We start from the raw sequence: 22,073 nt of genomic DNA on the forward strand, positions 1-22,073 counted from the left end.
CAAAATGATACTGATATCAAAAAAGGTTAAGAGACTAAATTTCTTTTATAGCATTAATAATACATAACTCGTTGATATGAATCGAATCGATTCGTAATTGAGAAAGATTTGGTTTCCCGTCGCCTATCCATTTCATTGTTAAAAATCGTAGAAAGAATCTGTTTCTCCTGCAAACCGATTCTCAATTCTTTCGTTCAGTATAAAGAATCGTATCGAAGGAACGACTCGTTCACGATTCTTCCCATTACTAGATAGCAGTCAAACGTCAATTCAGATGATCGAAAATTTCAGGTTAACTTTCTAGTATTGTAAATAATGAGAGGGAGAGCCATTTCCCTAGCTGAATAAAATAATTAGTGTAAATAACTTTGTTTCAGCGTTATGTGTATGATTTTTGTCTTTAAATATCTTTTTTGCAATGTATATAGGTTATAAAATGATTTATAAATAACATGTGATTTTTCAAGTATCCTAATTTATGTTGACCGGTAATTCTTACTTAACGGTTACTAATAATGTCACGAGCAATTTTTAGACTTAGTTTGAAAATTACTGGGTTTTTAAACGTTTGTGATGGATTACATAGAAAAGTAATTTTTAATAATGGGACGTGCTTTCATACGTTCAATAAGAATTTCTCTTCTAAAAGAGATGATGAAAAACTACCGGCTCCTAACCGTTTTGAAAGAACTGAAGACAAATCAAAAGAAACTTATTTAGAATTATTGAATCATTACAGGGTTAGGGAGACCCATAAAAGAGGACATGTGGAATTTATATATGCTGCCATGAAATATATGAAAGAATTCGGTGTTGAGAAAGATTTAGAGGTGTATAAAGCTTTGATAGATGTTATGCCTAAAGGAAAATTTGTTGCCCAAAATATTCTTCAAGCTGAATTCATGCATTATCCTAAGCAGCAACAGTGTGTATTAGATCTTTTAGAGCAGATGGAATACAATAGTAAGTAATTGCTTATTATAATAATGTGTTTTATATTCTTTATAATGTTCATTTATTATTTGTTCTCGGTGGAATTTGTACAATTCTACAAATCCTAATGTTTCAAAAATAAAATTATTAATAAGTTTTAAATTACGAATGGGTTTAGCAATGTTTTCTGTATTTCAGTTTAAACCTGCCCTGACAGTCTTATTATTGGAAAATATTTTATTGATCAATATTTAATACCTTGCCTATCTGTCATTGCTAAGATTCATGCAGGTATCTTAGGCAAAATTTATGGCTAATGCAATGCTTTTGTCACTTCATCAAATTCAATAATTTGAAAGTGTGTTTTATTCCTCAAATAGATTGTTAACTAATTATCAGTCATTTTTGTAGTGTACATTATTCATTTTTTCGTTTTTTTTAAATCACACTTTTTGTGATTGTTTCCATTTTGAATTTTATTTAATAAAAAAATGTTAATTGAATTATAGTGGATTCAGTTCATTCTGAGCAAGACTCCAAAAATAGAATATAGATTTTTGTGTTATGCAGCAGTTTTATTTTGACTTTAATAAGGGAATATTTAATTTAACAAAATAAAAAAAGATCATTTGAAGTTAAAGGAATATAATGAAAGGTAAGTTTGACAGATGGTACAGAAAAAGTTATATGTATGTTATCAAGGTAATTGTTGTAAATTTTATATCCTGTCTGTGAATGTAGTGATTTAAAACTTATAACCTCTATGTCTACAGCCTCTCAATGTATTATGACATGTGCTTTTAATTTAGTAAAAACTGGGTAAAATTTGCATATTGATGAAAGAGTCCTTCTAAATTACTAATGACTGATGATGCTTAGCACAATAATTTATACCATCAAAATCCTTATCAAGAAAGTATGTAGTTTATTACAATTCACAGGAAGTGTATTGCAGACTTGAAAAAGCTGGATTCTAATCATATTAGACTTTTTCTGTTTCCGTTTAGCCTCCAAAACCACCATAAGGTATTATTTCAGATGATGGATGATTGAGAGTGACATGTATGAATGTAAATGAAGTGTAGTCTTGTACAGTCTCAGGTAGACCATTCCCGAAATATGTGGTTAATTGAAACCCAACCACCAAAGAACACTGGTATCCACAATTTAGTATTCAAATCCATGTAAAAGTAACTGCCTTTACTAGGATTTGAACTTAGAACTCCCAACTTTGAAATCAGCTGATTTATGATAAGTTCACATTAGAACAACCCAGTGGGTTAATCATATTAAACTTAGATAAAATAATTCTGTTGATCCAGCCAGAGTGTGATGCTCATACACAAAACATGGAAAAAGTTGTGGGCAGTTTAAAGTGCTATAATATACTGCACAGCAGTACAGTTAGGCACCATTTCGATTTTCATTTAGCAGAGTTCGTTTGTTACAGCATATATCACAGATTATGCTTTTTAATAGAGATCTCTCTGGCTGTCATCAGTCGACTAATAACGTACTTAAATATCACAAATCAAGTTTGTTAATTATATAACTAATATGAGTATAATTGTCCAATATAATTAGGGGGAAATTGTACACTCCTTTGTTATGCATAAGTACAAAAAAAAGGTTTTTCAGTAATTATTTAAATACAATGAGTTTTTTTATCTACTTGGCAAAATCATTCTTTTAGAAAAATTGTCTGTGTTGTCAAGTATGATGTGAATGACTGAATCTTGTTGAAATGACTGTTACAGCTTACCAATATGTGATACATTTAACATTATATGTGATAGTGATGCATTATTGCAAAACTGGGAATGCTACTTAAAGTGTTGCTAAATAAGTGCTTCTTATTTTTAAATTAATAATTTACTCATTTTATTAATGCTGTATCCAATAAATTACAAAGTTGCAGATATTCATATAAAAAGTAATATTTGAAATATTACTGCCATGTTTATAATATTTTTATATGGAGTTTATTAATAATTTTTTTCTAAATTTCACATTTGGTTTCAATTTTACACTTTTATTATCTTAATTAATGCTGTAAAGAAATTTAATATTGAATCTTAATTAGGGCAGGAAACTACATAATATACGATTGGCTAAATACAAAAAATATATAAAAAATGTAAAGTGCAAAGAAGACAATAAATTCCCTTGGAGCACTTATTTAGTGAGTCAAAATGGTATCGCTTTTAACAGGCTTTTCATGATTTTTGAGAGGTTATTACATTTTTATTAGTACAATACACAAGAAACCTTTTACTTGCCATAAATACCTACAAAAACACTGTAGGTTGTGCAAATTTGAGATTTTTATCACCAGCCCAATCAGAGTCATTGGAAGCCAAAATTAGAATTTAAAAAAAATTTAGTTTACAAAAATTCATAACAGTAGGGATAAGTATATCATCATTAAAATTATTTATGTTAGAACTACTAACACATACCTACATATAAAAAAATCATTCAAACTGTGCATGCCATCCCTGCCTATTGAAAAGAATTACCAAAAGTGAAATTTCACAGTTTTTCATGTTCAACTTTATTAGTAATTTTCTCATAGAAAAAAGAAGAGAGATAGGTAAATAAACCATGGACCAATCTTTTACGTTGAGAAAATATGAATAAATTGCTTTTTGTTTCATCCTTCCAGGAACAATAGTTTTTTTAGTTATGATTTTTTCCATAAACCCTTACAATCAGAGAAATAGGTGTGCATTTAACAAAAATGGCCGCCACAGATAAACTGCTTAAAAAAATAGTTTTAATGTCCTGAGATATGTAGGAAACAACTGGGTAAGTTTCAATTTTGTTTGAATTTGTCAAGCAACCACCCTTGGGTCACTTGGGCAACTGGGTCAATAGATTGACCCAGTTGCATTATCCATTCACTGTTCAGAGCAATAGAACAAAACTTTAAAATTCACCTGATAGAAACAGAATAGTTATATAAAGATCTAATTAAAACGTGCAAATTTTACTCTTAGTGGATAAAAGCCATGGCCACACTTGTACAATCTGAAATTCATATTAAATTTGAAAAAAATAACAATGAATTAAATGAACTAATACATCATAGATCAAGTATAATATTGTTGTCTGTTTCAAGATGGACATCATTATTCACATGCCACTTAATAACAGCATAATGGTGCTGAGAGAACCTTCTAGTAGTAGTATAATTCTGTATATTAAGAAAGTAAGTTGTTTCTTAAATTTTTTCAAAGAATTTGTAGGGTTATTTTCAGAGATATAGGCTATATTTAATTTATAAACTCAAGAACTTAATTAGCCAATCTCCATGACTGAAGTGATAGGATCTTCGCTTTTCATCCTGAGATCCGGGATTCAAATCCTGTCAGGCATGATATTTTTCATACGATACAAAATTCCATTTCCATATTCCATGTAAAAACTTCTAAGTTTCTTTGTTATTTCATCAAACAATAATAATAACCACTATTGGTGGAGAAATTATATTTACTGGAATTTGATCTTAATAAAATAAGAACTATTCAGCTTTGTATCAAAACAAGTCTCATCACTGTTTAAATAATTTTGTTCTTTGTTTAATGGTGTCAAATAGTAACTTTTACTATTTAAAGTACGTTAATGTGGTGAAAATGAAAGTACTCTATTTTCTGAGTGGCTGTCTCTTGACTTGACTTTGATTGCTTGCCATTAAAAACATACTGCACCTATAACCATGACATTTTTAATAAATACTTTCTGAATAAAGTAAAAATAAATTTTTAGTTTATCATATGTTAAAGATATCAGATCTACATCTTAAACTGTTTTAGAGTTGTTATTCAATTTGTAAAATCTGTTCAACACTGGAACTATTCCTTTTCAACACTGGAATAGGTTCATTGTCTTCATTATTATTTTAAATTCATTTACATGATATTTTATAAAAGTTATCACTAACTTGAATTTTTTTAGAGATTTCTATGTATTGAGAAATAAATGTATTAATGAATTACTAAAAATTGTGCTGAGAAGTCAGTTCTTTCCCACAGTTGTCTTCTTTCCAAACTTATTCTGTTATAAGTTTCAGATAATAGTAGTTGTCGACTAGGTTTTCTTATTGTATTTCCGTTTCTTTTTTAGTGATTCATTTATTTATATATTCTACTTTTCCTGGTTTTGAGAATTTGATTGGAAATTCTTCAAAAAAAAAGAAAAAAGTAGCACTTAAATTAATTATCATCTGGGCATAGTATGCATTCCTTTAGGTAATATACATTCATCCCACATATAATCCCTTAGGAAATCAGAATATTCTGAATGGGATCAGCCTGTAACAGATCAGTTATTTTGGCATTGACGTACGCAAATATGTGCTGTAAGAAATTGCTTTTCCTTGATTTATTAAAGAACTACTTGAGAAAAGGTGCTCCTTAAAAGAAGTTATTCCTTGCCCATTTTTTAATTTATATGATTTGTGAAATGATTGTTTAACTAAATTATCAAGATAACTAGATGCCAGGATATTGTTATACAAATTATTTTCTTCAAGTCTGTGACATTACAATAACCTATTGTTATTGTAACAATCTATAACAATAGCTCAGGCTATTCCTAAGGTTATTTCATTAATTGAATTTCAGCGACCAAATTGTAACAGTAATATGGGCTTTGTGTCGATCGATAGCGAGTGAGGCCCATATTAACGGTAGTGTATTAACACTGAAAGAGAATACGTGCAGTATATGGGAGTTGTTAGAGTTTGAGTTATTAAAACTACTTTTAGAAGTAAACTGCTGGTCATCAATATGTGTATTTATTAAAGTACTTTGCAACAGGTTATAGGCCCAGATATGTAACTGTGAACAAAGGTACAGAGGTCATGAAAATTTTGTTTAGTTGTGACCATGTGGGTAAATATGGAATCACAGCAGTTTATGAAGTTAAATGAAAATAACTGGAATATTTGGAAATTCCGGATGAGAGTAGTATTGATAGCTAAAGATCTCTTCGATATTACCAATGGAGATATACAGAAACCAGATGTTTTGAAAGCTGCAGAATTGAAAAAGTATGAAATTTATAATGTATGTGCACAGGAAGTGTTATTAATGTGCGTGAAATCCAGGCCTTTGTTGCACATTTTAATGTGCAAGACTGCAAATGAAATTTGGACTAAACAGAAAACAATATATGAGCCTCAATTAAGTATGAATATTCATTTATTACAGCTACAATTTTTTAATTTGAAGTCTGAAAATGGTGTTATGGACTTTATATCAAAAATTCAAAATTTAACTGCTGCTCTTAAGCAATGGAAGGAAGAAATACCCGAAATCTGATCTTTTTGTAATCTGATTATTACAAAAATAATTTTATCTTTGTTTGATCATTTTTTTTGCTTGGAAATCAGTGGGTGAAAATCAGCAAACTCTAAATAATTTAACAACTAGATTATTGATTGAAGAAGAGCATTTGAAATTAGTGAAGATACTGTGGTGTTAACTGCTAAACATGTAAATACATTTAGTCTCAAAAGTTTTTCTTGTAGAAAGGTTGGACATAAAAAGAATCAGTGTAAAAATTATTCAGGTTTTATGAAAACTAAATATATTGTGTAAAAGATTGTTGGTTTCGTCAAAAGAAATTGTCAGAGGCAAATAAACAAAATTTAAATGATTAAAATGAAAGATTCGCCTTAATTGAAGTTTCTGAGGTGAATTTGGATACAGAATAGTATATTGATAGTAGTGCATGATCTAAAGATGTTTAGAAAGTACAAATATGTAAATTAATGAACTGAAACAAGTAAGAATAGGTGATGGTTCAGTAATCACTGCAGTTGGTTGTGGTTCTGTTTTTATTAAATGATACAATAGACAAGTGATAATGAATATGAAAATGAGAATTGTACCTGATTTAAGGATGAAACTTTTCTCTTAGGGCAAGGCTCTGGATGATGGTTTTTATTTGAAGCCATACACCTGTGAAGCACACTTAATTTACAAGAAAACAAATTAAGTTCGTGCGTTGGCTAGACGCTCAAATAAACCTTTTTGCATGATGTTTTGCAGGACAACCAGAATTTTGTAGACCAAGGTGATTGTTGTATGGTCAATGATGGCATAGTGAACTCAAATAAAAAATCTTTAATCTGGTGGCATGAAAGTTTGGCACATCAAAATTTTAATCATGTGAAAAGTCTTTTTAAGAGTGCTATTATGTGTGAAGATAAAAATGAAACCTTCTTCCGTGAAGTCTGTGTGCAGGCAAAACAACACCTTAACTCATTCAAAGGAAGTAATTCACAATCAACTGAAGTTGGAAACATAATCCATGCCGATGTCTGTCTGTGGTCCTGTGGAGGTTGACTCAAGGTGGTTCTTGTTATATATTTTTATTGAAAAATGACTATTTGTATTATAGACAGGTGTATTTTAAAAACACAAGCATGAAGTTTGTGGTAAGCTTGAACTTTTTGTGAAACTATGTGAAAAACAAATGGTTCAAAAAATTAAAGTCTTAAGAACAGATAATGGAAAAGCGTTTGGTAATCACAATGTGAAAAAACTTCTGAATTGGCAAGGAAGAGAACATCAAATTACTCTTTCTTATAATCCCAAGCAGAATGGTCGTGCTGAACAAGAAATGCATACAATCATTGAGGCAGCTACAGTTAACGGTAAAACACCTTATGAATTATGAAATAATAAGCAAAGTTTTGATTTTAAAATAATAAACCACTGTTTGATACAGAAGTGTGTGGGTGTGTATACCAAAGAGAAGAAAAAGAAGCTTGATCTTGAAAGTAAAAAGGAAATGCTTGTAGGTCAGGGTGAAAGAACAAAGGACTGAGAGTTTATTTCCCAGTTATGAAAGCAGTAATATTAAAAAGTAGTGTTGTTTTTGTTCTCTGTAAACCGAATAAGTTCTTGATGTTTTTTGATTGTAATGTCAACATGAAGAAAGAAGAATCTACATCTGAAGTTGAATACATTGTAAACATTATTAAGGATGTGACTGCAGATGAAAGTTTAAAAAGAAGTTCCCTGAACATGAACATACATAACCCTACTGATAGAAAACAGCTTCATCCTAGGGATCAGCTGCAGCTTCCAGTTAAATATAATGATGATTATGAGACTGTCTTTGTTAGTGTGATGAATATTGAAGAACCAACATCATATGAAGAAGCTAAAAAATCAGTTGTTTTTGCTAAGCAGTGGCAGGACGCTATGGAAGTTTAGTTGAAATCATTAGCTGAAAATGATTCATGGGATGTTATTGATAAGCCAGAAATACAGTTAGATTAATGTTAGCTGTTAGTGTAAATTTTGAATGGCCTGTTATGGAACTGAATGTCTGTAGTGATTTTTTACATGGCGAACTGAAAGAAAATGTATTTATGTGTTTACTTGAGATTTGCAGTTTACCAAATGAAAAAGTGTGTGAACTTAAGAAAGCAATTTATGTTTAAAAACTTCTTCCAAATGCTGGTATGATAAATTTCATGATCTCAAAATTTTGTAAGTTAAATATTGATTATTGTTTGTATTTCAGGTTAATAATATTTGAGAAATTAATGTACTAATTTATGACTTAACTATCATGGGCTGAAACAAGCAAGAAATTAATTTTTTTTAAAAATGAACTGATGAGTAAGTTAACTAGAGTAAATTTAAAATGAAAGATATGGGTCAAATTTCTTATTATTTATGTATTGCTATAGAACAAAATTTAAAAAATTGGGTGTGATAACTTTGAATCAAAATAATTATCTAGGAAGTGTACTAAAACCTTCCAGTATGTTTGATTGTAAAACTGTTTCTACTGCATTGGATAATAATTTTGATTATAATTATTTGATGAGAGAAAAACTGTAAAATACAAAAATAAAAAATAAGTGTCGAAAATTAATAGGTTATATTATGAATGCTATGTTTGGTAGCAGACCATATCTGTGTGCAAGTATTAGTATTCGAAGCGGATACCAATGTTGTGCTAGTAATAATTAATTAATATGTGTTATGATGTTGCATTAAAGAAACTCTTCATTTGAAATTAGTTTATAGTAAATGTTCTACTATTTTTTTTTTTTCCCTACTCTCCCCCACCGGATATCCAAGGATATCCAATTAAGTATACTCAGTCGGGGAGAGTGTCCTTTTACTCTCAAAGGAGGCGTCCCCCACCCGCTGGCTATACGTCCGGCACGGCAGGTTGGGCTCCCCGGTCTCGTATCTTTTGTTTTACATTGCCTGCCTCTAATCCCCCGCTTTAGAGCCAAGGTCCGGCTATGCCATCCCCCAGCGCCTCAGCAGGGAACCGGGACTCGGTCTTTACGCCTTTGGCCTCTAATCAACAGCGCCGACCCCACAAAGAGCCTAGGCTCCCGCAGGGACGACCCCGCCGACCGGGACTTGGTCTTTTATTTTAACCCAAACTCAAACTCCCCTGGAGTTCACCCCCTTCTCAGGTACCCGCACACCAAGGCGTACGGGCCCTCCATGGAGTGACTGTTCACCCTACCCTACTGTTTATACTCCCATTCTTCTGTCTTCATCCTCTTTGGCCCGCAGGACCTCCCCGGCGAACCTGCGGAACCATTCCCAGTTCTCATTGTTGTACCCCAACCAGTTTATGAGATTTTCTGGTGTAAGACCATTAATTACTATTTGACCTCTGTTAACGGCCCATCTTGGACATATGAACAACGTATGTTCGGCACCGTCGTTCTCTAAATAATAGATGCACTGCGGGGTGGCTCTCTTCCCGATCGTATACAGATACTGACCGAAAGAGCCGTGCCCCGACAGTAACTGTGTCATGTAAAAATTGACATCTCCGAGTCTATTGTTATTCCAGGTTTTAGTATTAGGGATTAGGCGTCTGGTCCATTCTCCCACTCTGGACCCTGCCCACTCTTCTTGCCATTCTTGTTCTATAATCCCTTCCATCTCTTCTTTCGACATACCGCTGTGTCTGAGGGTTCTGGCTTTTATCTGAAGGTCTATGGGTAGGACCCCGGTCAGTACGCACAGCGCGTAATACGATACCATACAGTAACTAGCAGCTACACGCAGCAATGCCAGTCTATGTACACTTCTCAACTTCTTTTTATTTCGCTGTATGTTCATTGCCGCCCCCCATATGGGAGCCGCATACAGTACCGCCGAAGTGATAGCCGCGGTTATCAATCTTCGAATAACCATTTTAGGTGTGCCGTGGTTTTAAAATAATCCTCTTAATCCCTTTACAGCAGGAGTAACTCTCCCACAAATCATATCAATATGCTTGCTGAACCTTAAACTTTTGTCCAGAAGTACCCCCAAGTATTTTGTTTCTTTTACTTCATCAATTCTCTGTCCTCTGATATTTAGATTCACACTTCTTAATGGTCTTCTACCCGAGAGGACCAGGCAACAGGATTTGTTGCCTGATATTATGTACTACTGATATGTTGCCTGATATGTTCTACTACTGATATTATCAAAGGTTCTGTAGATGCTGACTGGGGTGGTTACACCATTGACAGAAAATCCACCAGTGGACATTGTTTTAAACTGTCTTAGTGTTCAAAAAACCAGTAAGTTTTATGTTATTCTGTCTTTCATTGAGAGTATCTAGCCCTCAATCAATGTGTCAGCGAGTTTCAATGTGTTTGTTGGTTTCGAAATATTTTAGTAGAATTAGATGTAGATGTACTTTTATTTGATAAGTTTGTCAGCTTTATTAATTAGTAAATATCGTAAGCAGCCTAAACGATTAAAGCACATTGACATTAAGAATCATTTTATTTAAGAGAAAATTAAACAGTGTATAATAAAAGTATGTTTGTACCATCGGATATTGCTGAAGTTACCATGAAGTGGCTGATGTACTCACCAAGGCTCTTGGTAAAGAATCATTTGTAAGATTAAGAAAGCTAATGTTAAATGGAAAGTAATAACTATGTTTATTTTTATTTTTTTATCGACATTCTTAAAGTTTTCTATGTTTTGGTCTTTATTATGTATTATAATTACTTTTAAGAATTAAACTGCTGGTTGTCGGTGTGTGTATTTATTTAAAGCACTCTGCAACAGTCACAATCAGAATAGTACATCAGTACTGTTGATGTAGACTAGTACAGTACATTGTTGTATATAATGTTTTGATTTATGGCATAACCTTGTTTATCCAAATCCTGTTAATCCATACATTTGAATTTCCTGGATCAATTCAGTGTTGAGATATTTGAAATATGTACATTTATATATTTATAAATAACTTCAGAACTCTTAGACTTCTTTTGTAATTTAGGTCTGATTTTTTTTTAAAATTATTTTAGTATTATGCAGTACACTTTGGTAGAAGAACTTAATTTACTAATTTTATTTAAATGGGAAATATTTAGATTATTTATATTTACTTACTAGTAATTTAATAAAGCCTATATGTGATGGCCATTAGTTAAATGTATTTGTTTATGTGGAATGCAAGCTTTTGTAATTGGCTGCAGCTTATTGATCTCATTCATCTCTTGATTGAAAAAAAAAGAAAAAAAGTATAAATGATGTAATGTAATGACTGATCATGATACCAAAGAAAGCACGGGCAGATAAATGTGAAGAATACAGAACAATTAGTTTAACTAGTCATGCATCAAAAATCTTAACTAGAATTCTATACAGAAGAATTGAGAGGAGAGTGGAAGAAGTGTTAGGAAAAGACCAATTTGGTTTCAGGAAAAGTATAGGGACAAGGGAAGCAATTTTAGGCCTCAGATTAATAGTAGAAGGAAGATTAAAGAAAAACAAACCAACATACTTGGCGTTTATAGACCTAGAAAAGGCATTCGATAACGTAGACTGGAATAAAATGTTCAGCATTTTAAAAAAGTTAGGGTTCAAATACAGAGATAGAAGAACAATTGCTAACATGTACAGGAACCAAACAGCAACAGTAATAATTGAAGAACATAAGAAAGAAGCTGTAATAAGAAAGGAAGTCCGACAAGGATGTTCCCTATCTCCGTTACTTTTTAATCTTTACATGGATCTAACAGTTAATGATGTTAAAGAACAATTTAGATTCGGAGTAACAGTACAAGGTGAAAAGATATAGATGCTACAATTTGCTGATGATATAGTAATTCTAGCCGAGAATAAAAAGGATTTAGAAGAAACAATGAACGGCATAGATGAAGTCCTACGCAAGAACTATCGCATGAAAATAAACAAGAAGAAAACAAAAGTAATGAAATGTAGTAGAAATAACAAAGATGGACCACTGAATGTGAACATAGGAGGAGAAAAGATTATGGAGGTAGAAGAATTTTGTTATTTGGGAAGTAGAATTACTAAAGATGGACGAAGCAGGAGCGATATAAAATGCCGAATAGCACAAGCGAAACGAGCCTTCAGTAAGAAATATAATTTGTTTACATCAAAAATTAATTTAAATGTCAGGAAAAGATTTTTGAAAGTATATGTTTGGAGTGTCGCTTTATATGGAAGTGAAACTTGGACTATCGGAGTATCTGAGAAGAAAAGATTAGAAGCTTTTGAAATGTGGTGCTATAGGAGAATGTTAAAAATCAGATGGGTGGATAAAGTGACAAATGAAGAGGTACTGTGACAAATAGATGAAGAAAGAAGCATTTGGAAAAATATAGTTAAAAGAAGAGACAGACTTATAGGCCACATACTAAGGCATCCTGAAATAGTCACTTTAATATTGGAAGGACAGGTAGAAGGAAAAAATTGTGTAGGCAGGCCACGTTTGGAATATGTAAAACAAATTGTTAGGGATGTAGGATGTAGAGGGTATACTGAAATGAAACGACTAGCACTAGATAGGGAATCTTGGAGAGATGCATCAAACCAGTCAAATGACTGAAGACAAAAAAAAAATGACTGTTATAAGCCTGTTCTCTATTTTGTAAGTATATTTTTCAAAATTGAACTTATTTTAAGTAAAGTTTGCATTTACTATTAATACCTACATAAAAAAGACTGATCCCAATATGCTGTATGATATTTCTGAATCATCTGGACTTTTATTTGTCTAGTCCTTTTTGATCCATATAACAGTGTCATAAAACTTATTTATTATAACAAAACAATTTTTTATTTATCATCAAGTAACACTATATATAAGCAGTTTATTTAAATTAGAGTATAGATGCTCTGGACCTATCAAATAAAAGCATGAGATTGTTCTACTTAGAGGTTAATTGAATAGCAATCATTCTGCTTAGTTACTTTAAACCTTGTGTTTACGTTTTTTTATATTCAAAGTGTGCATATCTTTATCTTAGTAGTCCACTATTTTTGTTTTTCATGTTGCATTATGATGAACAGTCTTTAATCATTCTTTTTTACTGTACTTTTCTGATTTCAGGTGTTATACCCGATCCGGAAACTGGAGAAATATTGATAAATATATTTGGTGAAAGAGGCTATCCTGTTAGAAAATTTATGAGAATGTTATACTGGATGCCAAAATTTAAAAATATTTCACCGTGGCCTTTACCACAAGAAGTTCCTAAGGAACCATTTGACTTAGCTATGTTAGCAATTAAAAGGATTACCAGTGTGGATCCTGCTAGTAAAATATCTGTTCATTCAGTAGGTACTTTGCTTCTGCAAATTCAGCTTGTTTATGTAGTATATTGTGTGCCATTTTATCAAATATCATTACTTCTCATCTGTTCTGTTAGTTTTTTAATCATTTGAAATGAACATTTCTTTATTGAGAATACTAGTTTGGCAGTTATAATCATTATGTGGGAATGAATATATATTTGGATGGATTACTAGACTTGAATCCCTCAAGCAGGAAAAGTCAGGAAATATAAACTTAGGAAAGTCGGAGAAATTGCAAAAAATTTCAGAGAATTGCATTTTTGTTACTGAATTAAAATTAATGTTATTAATAAAATATTTTTTAAGTAATGCCAAAATCTATATACTTTCCTGGCATCAGGAAGTCCAGCACATTGCAACTACATCCATCAAGCGGCCATTAAAATGTCCTGTTCTTATGTACATTCCTTAATTATTCTTTTATATTAAAGGAGGAATATTCCAAATTGCAGTTAATTTTTTCACGGGTGAAATTTTAACAAAAAGTTACCATTGAAAAATTAAAGTTTGTTAACCGTTTTCTCGGAATTTCTCTCAAACTACCATGAATTTTTTTTATATTTTAGGTAATTAATTGCTTTTAAATGCATCTATAAAGACTTTATTAATGACCAGTTGTTAGATATAAACTTACACTGCTTTTTCTGATATTGTATAAAACATTTTGGACTAGGCAATGTGGACCAAAAGGCAGTGACTGTGACTTTGCACACTAAAGGAAAGCAGAGTAATGAAACAAGATAAGGAATTCTGAGCCTTCACTGAAATTTTTTTTCATTTACCAGTGGTGGTTCAACTCGGCGGACTAAAACTTTGATCAACAGTTATGAGAACAGTGGTTGTGATGCATCTATATGTTCTTTGCGGATCTTCTGATCAGAATAACAGCATTTCAGCAGCAAATTATATATTTGAATCCTCAATTTCATATATACAAAATGGCAACACAATTATTTATTTTTGTTTTAAAGACAATGTTTCTAAGGCAGAGATTATGTGGGTTCTCTCAATGTTGTACAAAATAAGTTATCCTTAAGTTCATGTGAAGATGTTGGTTCAATTTTTAAAATTGTGTTTCCTGATAATTGTATAGAATCAAAATTCCAGCTTGGAGCTACTAAATGCTCTTATGGCCTTGAACCATATTTTGATGGCATTCTGCAAATATGCTAGAATAATAATGACAAAATATTTTTCAAGTAAATGTTAATAATGTTTGTTTTCTATACAAAATAAGGTGTCCTGTTCTAGTTTTCTGTACAAAATAAGGTGTTCTGTTCTAGTTTTCTTATCTGTATTACTTTCAGTCACAGTGATTTTAGTTTTTCTTTGAGTTGTGATCATACATAATATTCAATTTTTGTTAAATGAAAATCTGTGTTTTGTTAAAAATTTTATGTAAACCAAGTTATTTAATATTGTTTTTTGTTTATTTTGCAAAATAATGTGAGCTATTTTTTGTGAAAAGTTTTTAGCTGTCTTAGATCCAAGCAATTAAAGCAGTTTTAAATCCAAGCAGTCTTAGTTTTAAAGCAATTAAAAATTGCTTTAGGTGATTTTATTTCTTATCTGTATACTTTTATTTACCATGATTTTTATTTTTATGCAAGAAACTTATTAAATTTTTTTTTTTTTTGTAATGTACTGAAACAATTTATCACAAAAAGTAGGCTAATTTTAAATGTTTATTGTAAAAGATCATTAAAAAATAAACTTTAAAAATGAGTGTAATAATAAATGAATAAAAAAAGGCGTGAGTTGGGCAGTTATGGGGATGATGGTGGAGGTTCCAAAAAAATAGAAATCTATATATTTTGCGGAATAATGGCAATATATAACATTATGAGAGTCAGGAAATTTTTATTAAATTAGTCAGGAAAAGTCAGTATAAACGAATCTTTAAATTCAATGGGAATCCTGCTAGAGTTCAAGATTTATTAAATTATTTTATTGGATTGTTTTAGAATTTTATTGCTACCTCAGTTTTTGTTAATTTTAACACTTTACTGACCTTTAAATTATGTATGATGGGTGTGAAACGTAATTACAGTTGCTCATAACTCACAAATGAAAATAATAGTCAAATAAAACAAATATGGCAACAAATTACATTTCATTTATTACTACACTTTTATGTCGATGGTGAACCAGTTTTCTCATTTTGTCACTGAGAAATGCTGGGGGTCTTTCCTTGATCCATGACTTATTGTATCCTTCAGATCATAATATGGGGTGAAATGAGTACCCTTAATATCGCTCTTTAATTGCAGAAAGAAGTGAAAATCCTAGGGCATCAAATCTGGTGAGTATGGAACATGTGTAATAAGTTCAAATTTTAACTTCACAAGAGGTTTGGTGGTTGAAACCCAATGTGTTCGGTCACACAATATTGTGTTGCAGAATTATCAGCTTCATGGATTATTGAACCTGACACATGTCTCCTAACATGTCTGTCTATTGCACAGAATTTACAATCGACCTAGCATCCAGGTAATCATTACTTGTGTTCGGTAGCTATTCAACATCCCTTTCAGTGTTTTGTTCTTTTCTATGAGTTCATTCTTTCGATCTACCTATCTGGGTGGCGATGCATTGTTGTGTGATGCGTTGGCATTTTAAATCAGTTAATTTTGAATAATTTCATAGTATGTCAACATGCAAACCTGAAATGTGAATGAAATTCAGCCTAATGTGATATTCAAATGATTTCTTCATTTCATTCATCACTAGGTTTGGGTTGATAATGAACTTCATTATTCTAATAGAACATAACTGTAATTAATGTCACTAGTATCGCAGATGCTTTATATTCATCACAGTCATAAAAATGATTGAGCAGATAATGTAAAGCAACAAATTAATGCATTCTTTTTTTTTTTGGAAAACAATGCCTTATTCTCACACTATCTCCTCCCAAAAGATAATTTTAAAATAAATTTTTATGGCATATGATAAGTTTTAATGTAAGTATGGGTGTTGTGATGTTGTTGCAGTTACATTTAATAAGTCAAATTATAAATTAAATTTTCAAAAAGTAGTAAGCTAACTTTTTATGTTGGTTCTTTTTTGTAATTTTTAGACAAGGACCGTTGAAGATGCAGTAGATGATACATGGATAATTAGTGCTCAGAGTGAAGAACAACAAGAATTATTAGCAAAGCATTCACCTGATAAACCTGTTTACATTGAAGGTGGTTTTCGTATTTGGTTAAGAAATGCTTCTGTATTTTATTTTGTGCTACGAAGTGAGCCTGTTGATAAAGAACAGAAGGAAGAAGTTGACTTAGATGGTGGGTACCTACTGTTATTTTCTTCCTGTTAAAAAATGTTTATTATTGTTATAAAAATATTTTGTAATATTTTTTTTAATAATGTTATGTTTTTAACAGTCCCTAATCCATTTACAAAAATTAAAGAAAAAAAATTTAATTGATATGAGATGAAAAGAAAGGTACTGACTGATATTTTGATGTTGCTCTTTAACTAAAAGCGTAAACATGTTGAATGTTGTGAAATCTTAAAGTAAAATCTTAAAGGAGTAGCATTCTGGAAACTTAATTATGTAAATGGCATTAACTAAAAGTGTTATTCTTTAATTTCATGTAATACTATCAGCATGTATTATTAGTATTTAAATCATAGTAATTATGGAATTTCAAAATAAATAATAATAAATAATAATTTCAAAATAAATCATTGAGATTGTCAATGAGAAAAATGTAAATTTTAGACTCAGAATTGAACCTGAACAGCACTGTGTCTGAGACAGTACATCTACCAGTTAAAACTACAAACAGTATCATTAACAAATTTTAATACTTGTATCTTTACTATAGAAGTCAAAGGGATGATCAGATTTTAAGCAGAGTTTTTGAAATCCCTATTTTAATTATTAATTGGTTTTAAAATGTCAATAGATTACTGTACAGAAAAAAATATACATAGCAAATATAAATTATGTAATGTAAACATGAAACTTTAATATTTCTAAGAAAACATTGTTTCATTCCCAAGTAGCATGATACATTTTAAATTAAATGATAAGATTTAAAATGCTCACTTTATTTAAGAGTCACTGCTGTGATCAGTTACCATATCACAGATGTAATGTTTCTGTGATGTGGCATATATACCTGAAAGTTAACTGACTACCAATCAGCAGTCAGTTAACTGAAAAGAACCTGCACATATTATTGTTAGTCTGTAGGAATTTTTTTTTAAAGAAAAGGACAGCTTTGGCTATTCATTCTTCCAAATATTTAATCTTTTCTTTCATCTTTAATTTACCATTTATTAAACTAATAATAAGTAGATGTTAAAGCGTATCTGAACCAATAGAGTGTTAGACAGTTAGTGAGTGGATGCAACTGACCATCTATGCAGGATTTCCATTTTTTATTATGGATTTCCATTTCTATTTTCGGTTAGTTAATATTGCTGCCAGTATCAGAAGTTAAATTTGTTAATTATTGAGTCATACAATTATGAAAAATCATACTATTCACTCACTATGAAAAAGTTCACTGTTAATGATTAAATCTTGTGCTGAATTCTTGGACATTTTTAATGAGATCATTTTTTTTGCACTATTTCCTATTGTGTCACCTTTACATACATTCAGCATTCTGTGTGGTTCACCACATCATCTGTACCTTTTCACAGGTTTAATAAACATTGCACCAATGGGGAAAATGCACGGGTGTAATCTTTCCTTAAATTTTAAATAATTTTTTATGTATTCACTGACTTCCTAAAAACAATAAAAGGAGTAAATCACCATTTTTTACTTTAGTAAGAATTTGCAAAATGCTTCATTTAATGATTGAATAAAATTGTATGAAATAAAATAGCAAAATAACTCTTGCGCAGTTCTGCACTTGAAGTTTTATTTCCAATGCCCTCACCATTTTGCAGTCAGAAACACTGATTTTCGGATTATAAGGTATTATATACATTTAATTAATGATTAGACCTTACACAAAAGCATCAATTTTAAACTCGCTTACCATTGTGACTTGCTACATAAGCGCGTATGAAAAATATATCAATACAAAGTCAACATAACCTCAAATTTGAGGTGTTGTCTTAACCTCAAATTGAGGTTATGTTGTCAACCTTAAATTGAGCATAACTGAAGAACGACTCAACCAACCTTCATCAAATGTTCACATTCACATCAGATACATTGATACAGCATATCAAATTTTAATAAAATTAATGGTGTAGTTTTGTAGATTTTCAGGCCTCAAACTTTTATACATGAATGTTACATTTGAGATTTTCAAGACATAAAATTTTATATGTGTGGTACTTTCATAAGCCTCATACCTCAGAGAATTCATTTTTGCATCCTAATCCCACCATATGACAAAATAAAATTACCTCAAATTATGGTTTGTTGTCAATCTTAAATTAAACATAAGTCAGGAATGACTCAACCAATCTTCATCAAATGTTCACATACACAACTTCAGATACTAGAGCACACATAAATTTCAGTGAAACTGATCTAGTAATTTTGGAAATTTTCAAACCATAAATTTTATATTTAGGCCTACATGTATATATATATATATATATATATATATATATATATATGAGGGTAAGTCAATTATTATCCGCAATGTAGTTATAAATTTTATTGCAATACAAATAGGAAACTTAATGTAAATCATTTTTCAGCATAGTCCCCTTGCATTTCAACGCACTTAGTCCATCGTTGCACAAGCTTCCTGATGCCCTCATAAAAGAAGATTTTCGGTTGAGCTGTGAGCCAGGATTGCACCACTTCTTTCACTGTTTCGTCTGAGGTATATCGACGGCCCCTTAATGCCTCTTTGAGTGGACCAAACAAGTGGTAGTCAGAAGGGGCAAGATCAGAACTATATGGAAGATGAGCCAGTACTTCAAAGTTGAGTATCTGGAGCGTTTCAGCAGTGTGGGCAGCAGTATGTGGACAGGCATTGTCGTGTAACAACACAAACACCTTTCAACAGCAGTCCTTGGTGTTTGCTTCAAATTGCAGGCTTCAGCTTGGCAGTAAGCATCTCACTGTAACGCACACTGTTTATTGCCGTGCCCCTTTCCTCATAATGTTCCAGTACTGAACCTTGTGAGTCCCAAAAAACCGTAAGAATCAGTTTTCTTGTTGATTGGGTCTGTTTGATGTTTGGGTCTTGAACTTCTTTTTGTAGCGCAAATTTGGATGTTTCCATTTTATACTCTGCCGTTTGCTCTCCTGCTCGTAATGATGGATCCATGTTACGTCACCACTGATGATTCTGTCTAAGAAGATTAACCGTTCATTACTGCAGTGATCCAAATGTTTTTGGCAGATGTCCAAGCACGTTTGTTTATGCAACTGTGTGAGTTGCTTTGGAACTCATCTTGCACAGACTTTATGATACCCAAGTCTGTTATGGATAATTTTGCAAGCAGAACCATGACTAATTTGTAGACGATGTGCCACTTCATTAATAATTACTCGTCTGTCTAAGAAAACCATGTCATGTGCACACTCATTGTTTTCCTCATTTGTGGGTAAATGGTCGTCCGGCTCCTTTTTCGTGCGTAACACTTGTCCGACCATTTTTTAATTTTTCAATCCATTTGTAGAATAAAAGTCTTTGCTGAATTTCGGCCCCTAATATACCTTCCGATCACAAAAAACGGATCACTGAAGAACGTTGCTCTTCTTTGGTGCAAACAGAAAGCGGAGCAGCCATGGTTAACAGCAGGGCAGCGATAATGGAACTAACCTAGCAGCATCAAACCTGCACAGACATAACAACAATTAAACCACACATGCGTCATCTACACAACACGACAGTACTACCAACATAAGCAAAAATATAACTAAATTATGGATAATAATTGACTTATAAGAACTTAGTAAACTGTGAATTTCAGCTGTTATATACAAACACATATATATATTTATTAATTTGAGTAAAATAAAATCAGTGAAGTGACTAGCACATGATTTTGGTTTGCTTAAGTTTTTGTTTTTATTTTAAAAGTTTTAACTTTTAATTATTTAATTTTTATCTTTGTTTTAATTACATTTTAATTTTGACTTGTTTAATTTTAATTAATTGATCTTTATAATTTTAATGCAATTTTTTGAAGGTTTTATTATATATATATATATATATATATATATATATATATATTGTATACAACAGTTAGGTAGTAAAATATGCAATTTACAGTTTATGAAGTTCTTAAACTATGTATTTATATATATATATATATATATATATATAATACTTGAAAAAACAATAATAATTAAATACAATTTCATCCTCAATCACACGATGCGACTAAAAGTAATAATACAATATTTTCAGTAAGTACTAATTTGCAGAAAGTAATACAAAATCAGTAAAATATGGTCAAGAACTACTTACATGCTTTCAGAAACTAATGCTGCATGTGCATTTTCATTAAATAATCATTAGCTGCTGTTTTTAACTAGCAATTAAAATGCTCAGTTATATATTTTATTTTTTGTAAATGGTTTTTAAATAGGCCTAAAATACTCTTTGCAGTTATTTTATAACAATAGTCATCTACTTGTTATAAAAACTAAATCTAGCTGATTTAGTTTAATTTAACTTTATAAGTACTAAGTTAATTTTAAAATCCTCCCAAATGAGGAAATCCTTCAAGAAAAGAGAATTTATTAAAAAGGTAAGTATTTAATAATGAATAAAATGTTATCAGTTATTTTTTATAATATATTTTTAAAGAACTTAGTAAACTGTGAATTGCATGTTTTATTAACTAATTGTTCTGCTATGAAGTTCAGTAATGGTACATAACATACTGCAAGATCACTAATACTGTTAAAAGATTATAAAAATTTTACTATTTTTCTTCAATAAAATTAAAAAACATTGGTTGCAGTTTATTTTTTTATTGGCTAACTACATGCTGCATGTACATTTTTCATTTTCATTCTAGTTTTGCTTCATTTAAATTGTTTTAAACTTTTTTTTTCAGATGTTTCCAAGTTAAATGTTCCTCAGTTTTCTTTTTTTAATCCTCCTGTATCAGAAGTTGCAAAAGTTCCATCAGTCCATGAACAAGAAGACGGCATATATTATGCAGTTTGTGCGACTGGTACATCAAGTAAAGATTCTCTTTTATCATGGGTTAGATTGTTACAAAGAGAAAATCCTTGTTTATCTGTAGTTCCAGTACTATTTACATTAAGATCACCAACATCAGATTTAGCAAAAGTCAATGATAATAAAAATAAAAGTAGTGAAGAATCAAAAGACAATCTTAATAAAAGTTGATATTAATCAGTACAGTTTGTTGGATTTGTTTTAGTTTTAGTACTTGTTTTATTAATTGAATCTGATTTAATTAAATCACATTTAATCATTAATTTTCTGAAGTTAATTTTATTAATTTTAAACTTGTTCTCACTTAAGGTCCATATCCTCAAACACAGCATCTCAATTAAATATCAAAGATGTAAGTATCACTCTCAGAGTAAGTTTGACTTTATATATATATATA

General features: G+C 31.0%; 1 protein-coding gene across 1 annotated transcript; it reads left to right on the plus strand.

Moving 5' to 3' along the window:
* The first annotated feature begins 259 nt into the window (after positions 1-259).
* Positions 260-21,933, plus strand: LOC142330313 (evolutionarily conserved signaling intermediate in Toll pathway, mitochondrial-like). Its single transcript, XM_075375530.1, has 4 exons — positions 260-963; positions 13,300-13,526; positions 16,624-16,834; positions 21,549-21,933. The coding sequence occupies exons 1-4, from the start codon at positions 516-518 to the stop codon at positions 21,845-21,847; spliced, it is 1,185 nt and encodes a 394-aa protein (XP_075231645.1). The 5' UTR covers positions 260-515; the 3' UTR covers positions 21,848-21,933.
* Positions 21,934-22,073: the final 140 nt, after the last annotated feature.

The sequence above is a fragment of the Lycorma delicatula genome, chromosome 9 (genome assembly GCF_047948215.1).
Source record: "Lycorma delicatula isolate Av1 chromosome 9, ASM4794821v1, whole genome shotgun sequence".
In the NCBI taxonomy this organism is placed as follows: Eukaryota; Metazoa; Arthropoda; class Insecta; order Hemiptera; family Fulgoridae; genus Lycorma; species Lycorma delicatula.

What these genes read in the sequence shown, in the direction of transcription:
- LOC142330313 (XM_075375530.1), top strand. Translation starts at nt 516, where the DNA reads ATGTCACGAGCAATTTTTAGACTTAGTTTGAAAATTACTGGGTTTTTA. An exon ending in AGAGCAGATGGAATACAATA is followed by an intron (nt 964 to 13,299) that starts GTAAGTAATTGC and finishes TTCTGATTTCAG; the next exon opens with GTGTTATACCCGATCCGGAA. An exon ending in GGAAGAAGTTGACTTAGATG is followed by an intron (nt 16,835 to 21,548) that starts GTGGGTACCTAC and finishes TTTTTTTTTCAG; the next exon opens with ATGTTTCCAAGTTAAATGTT.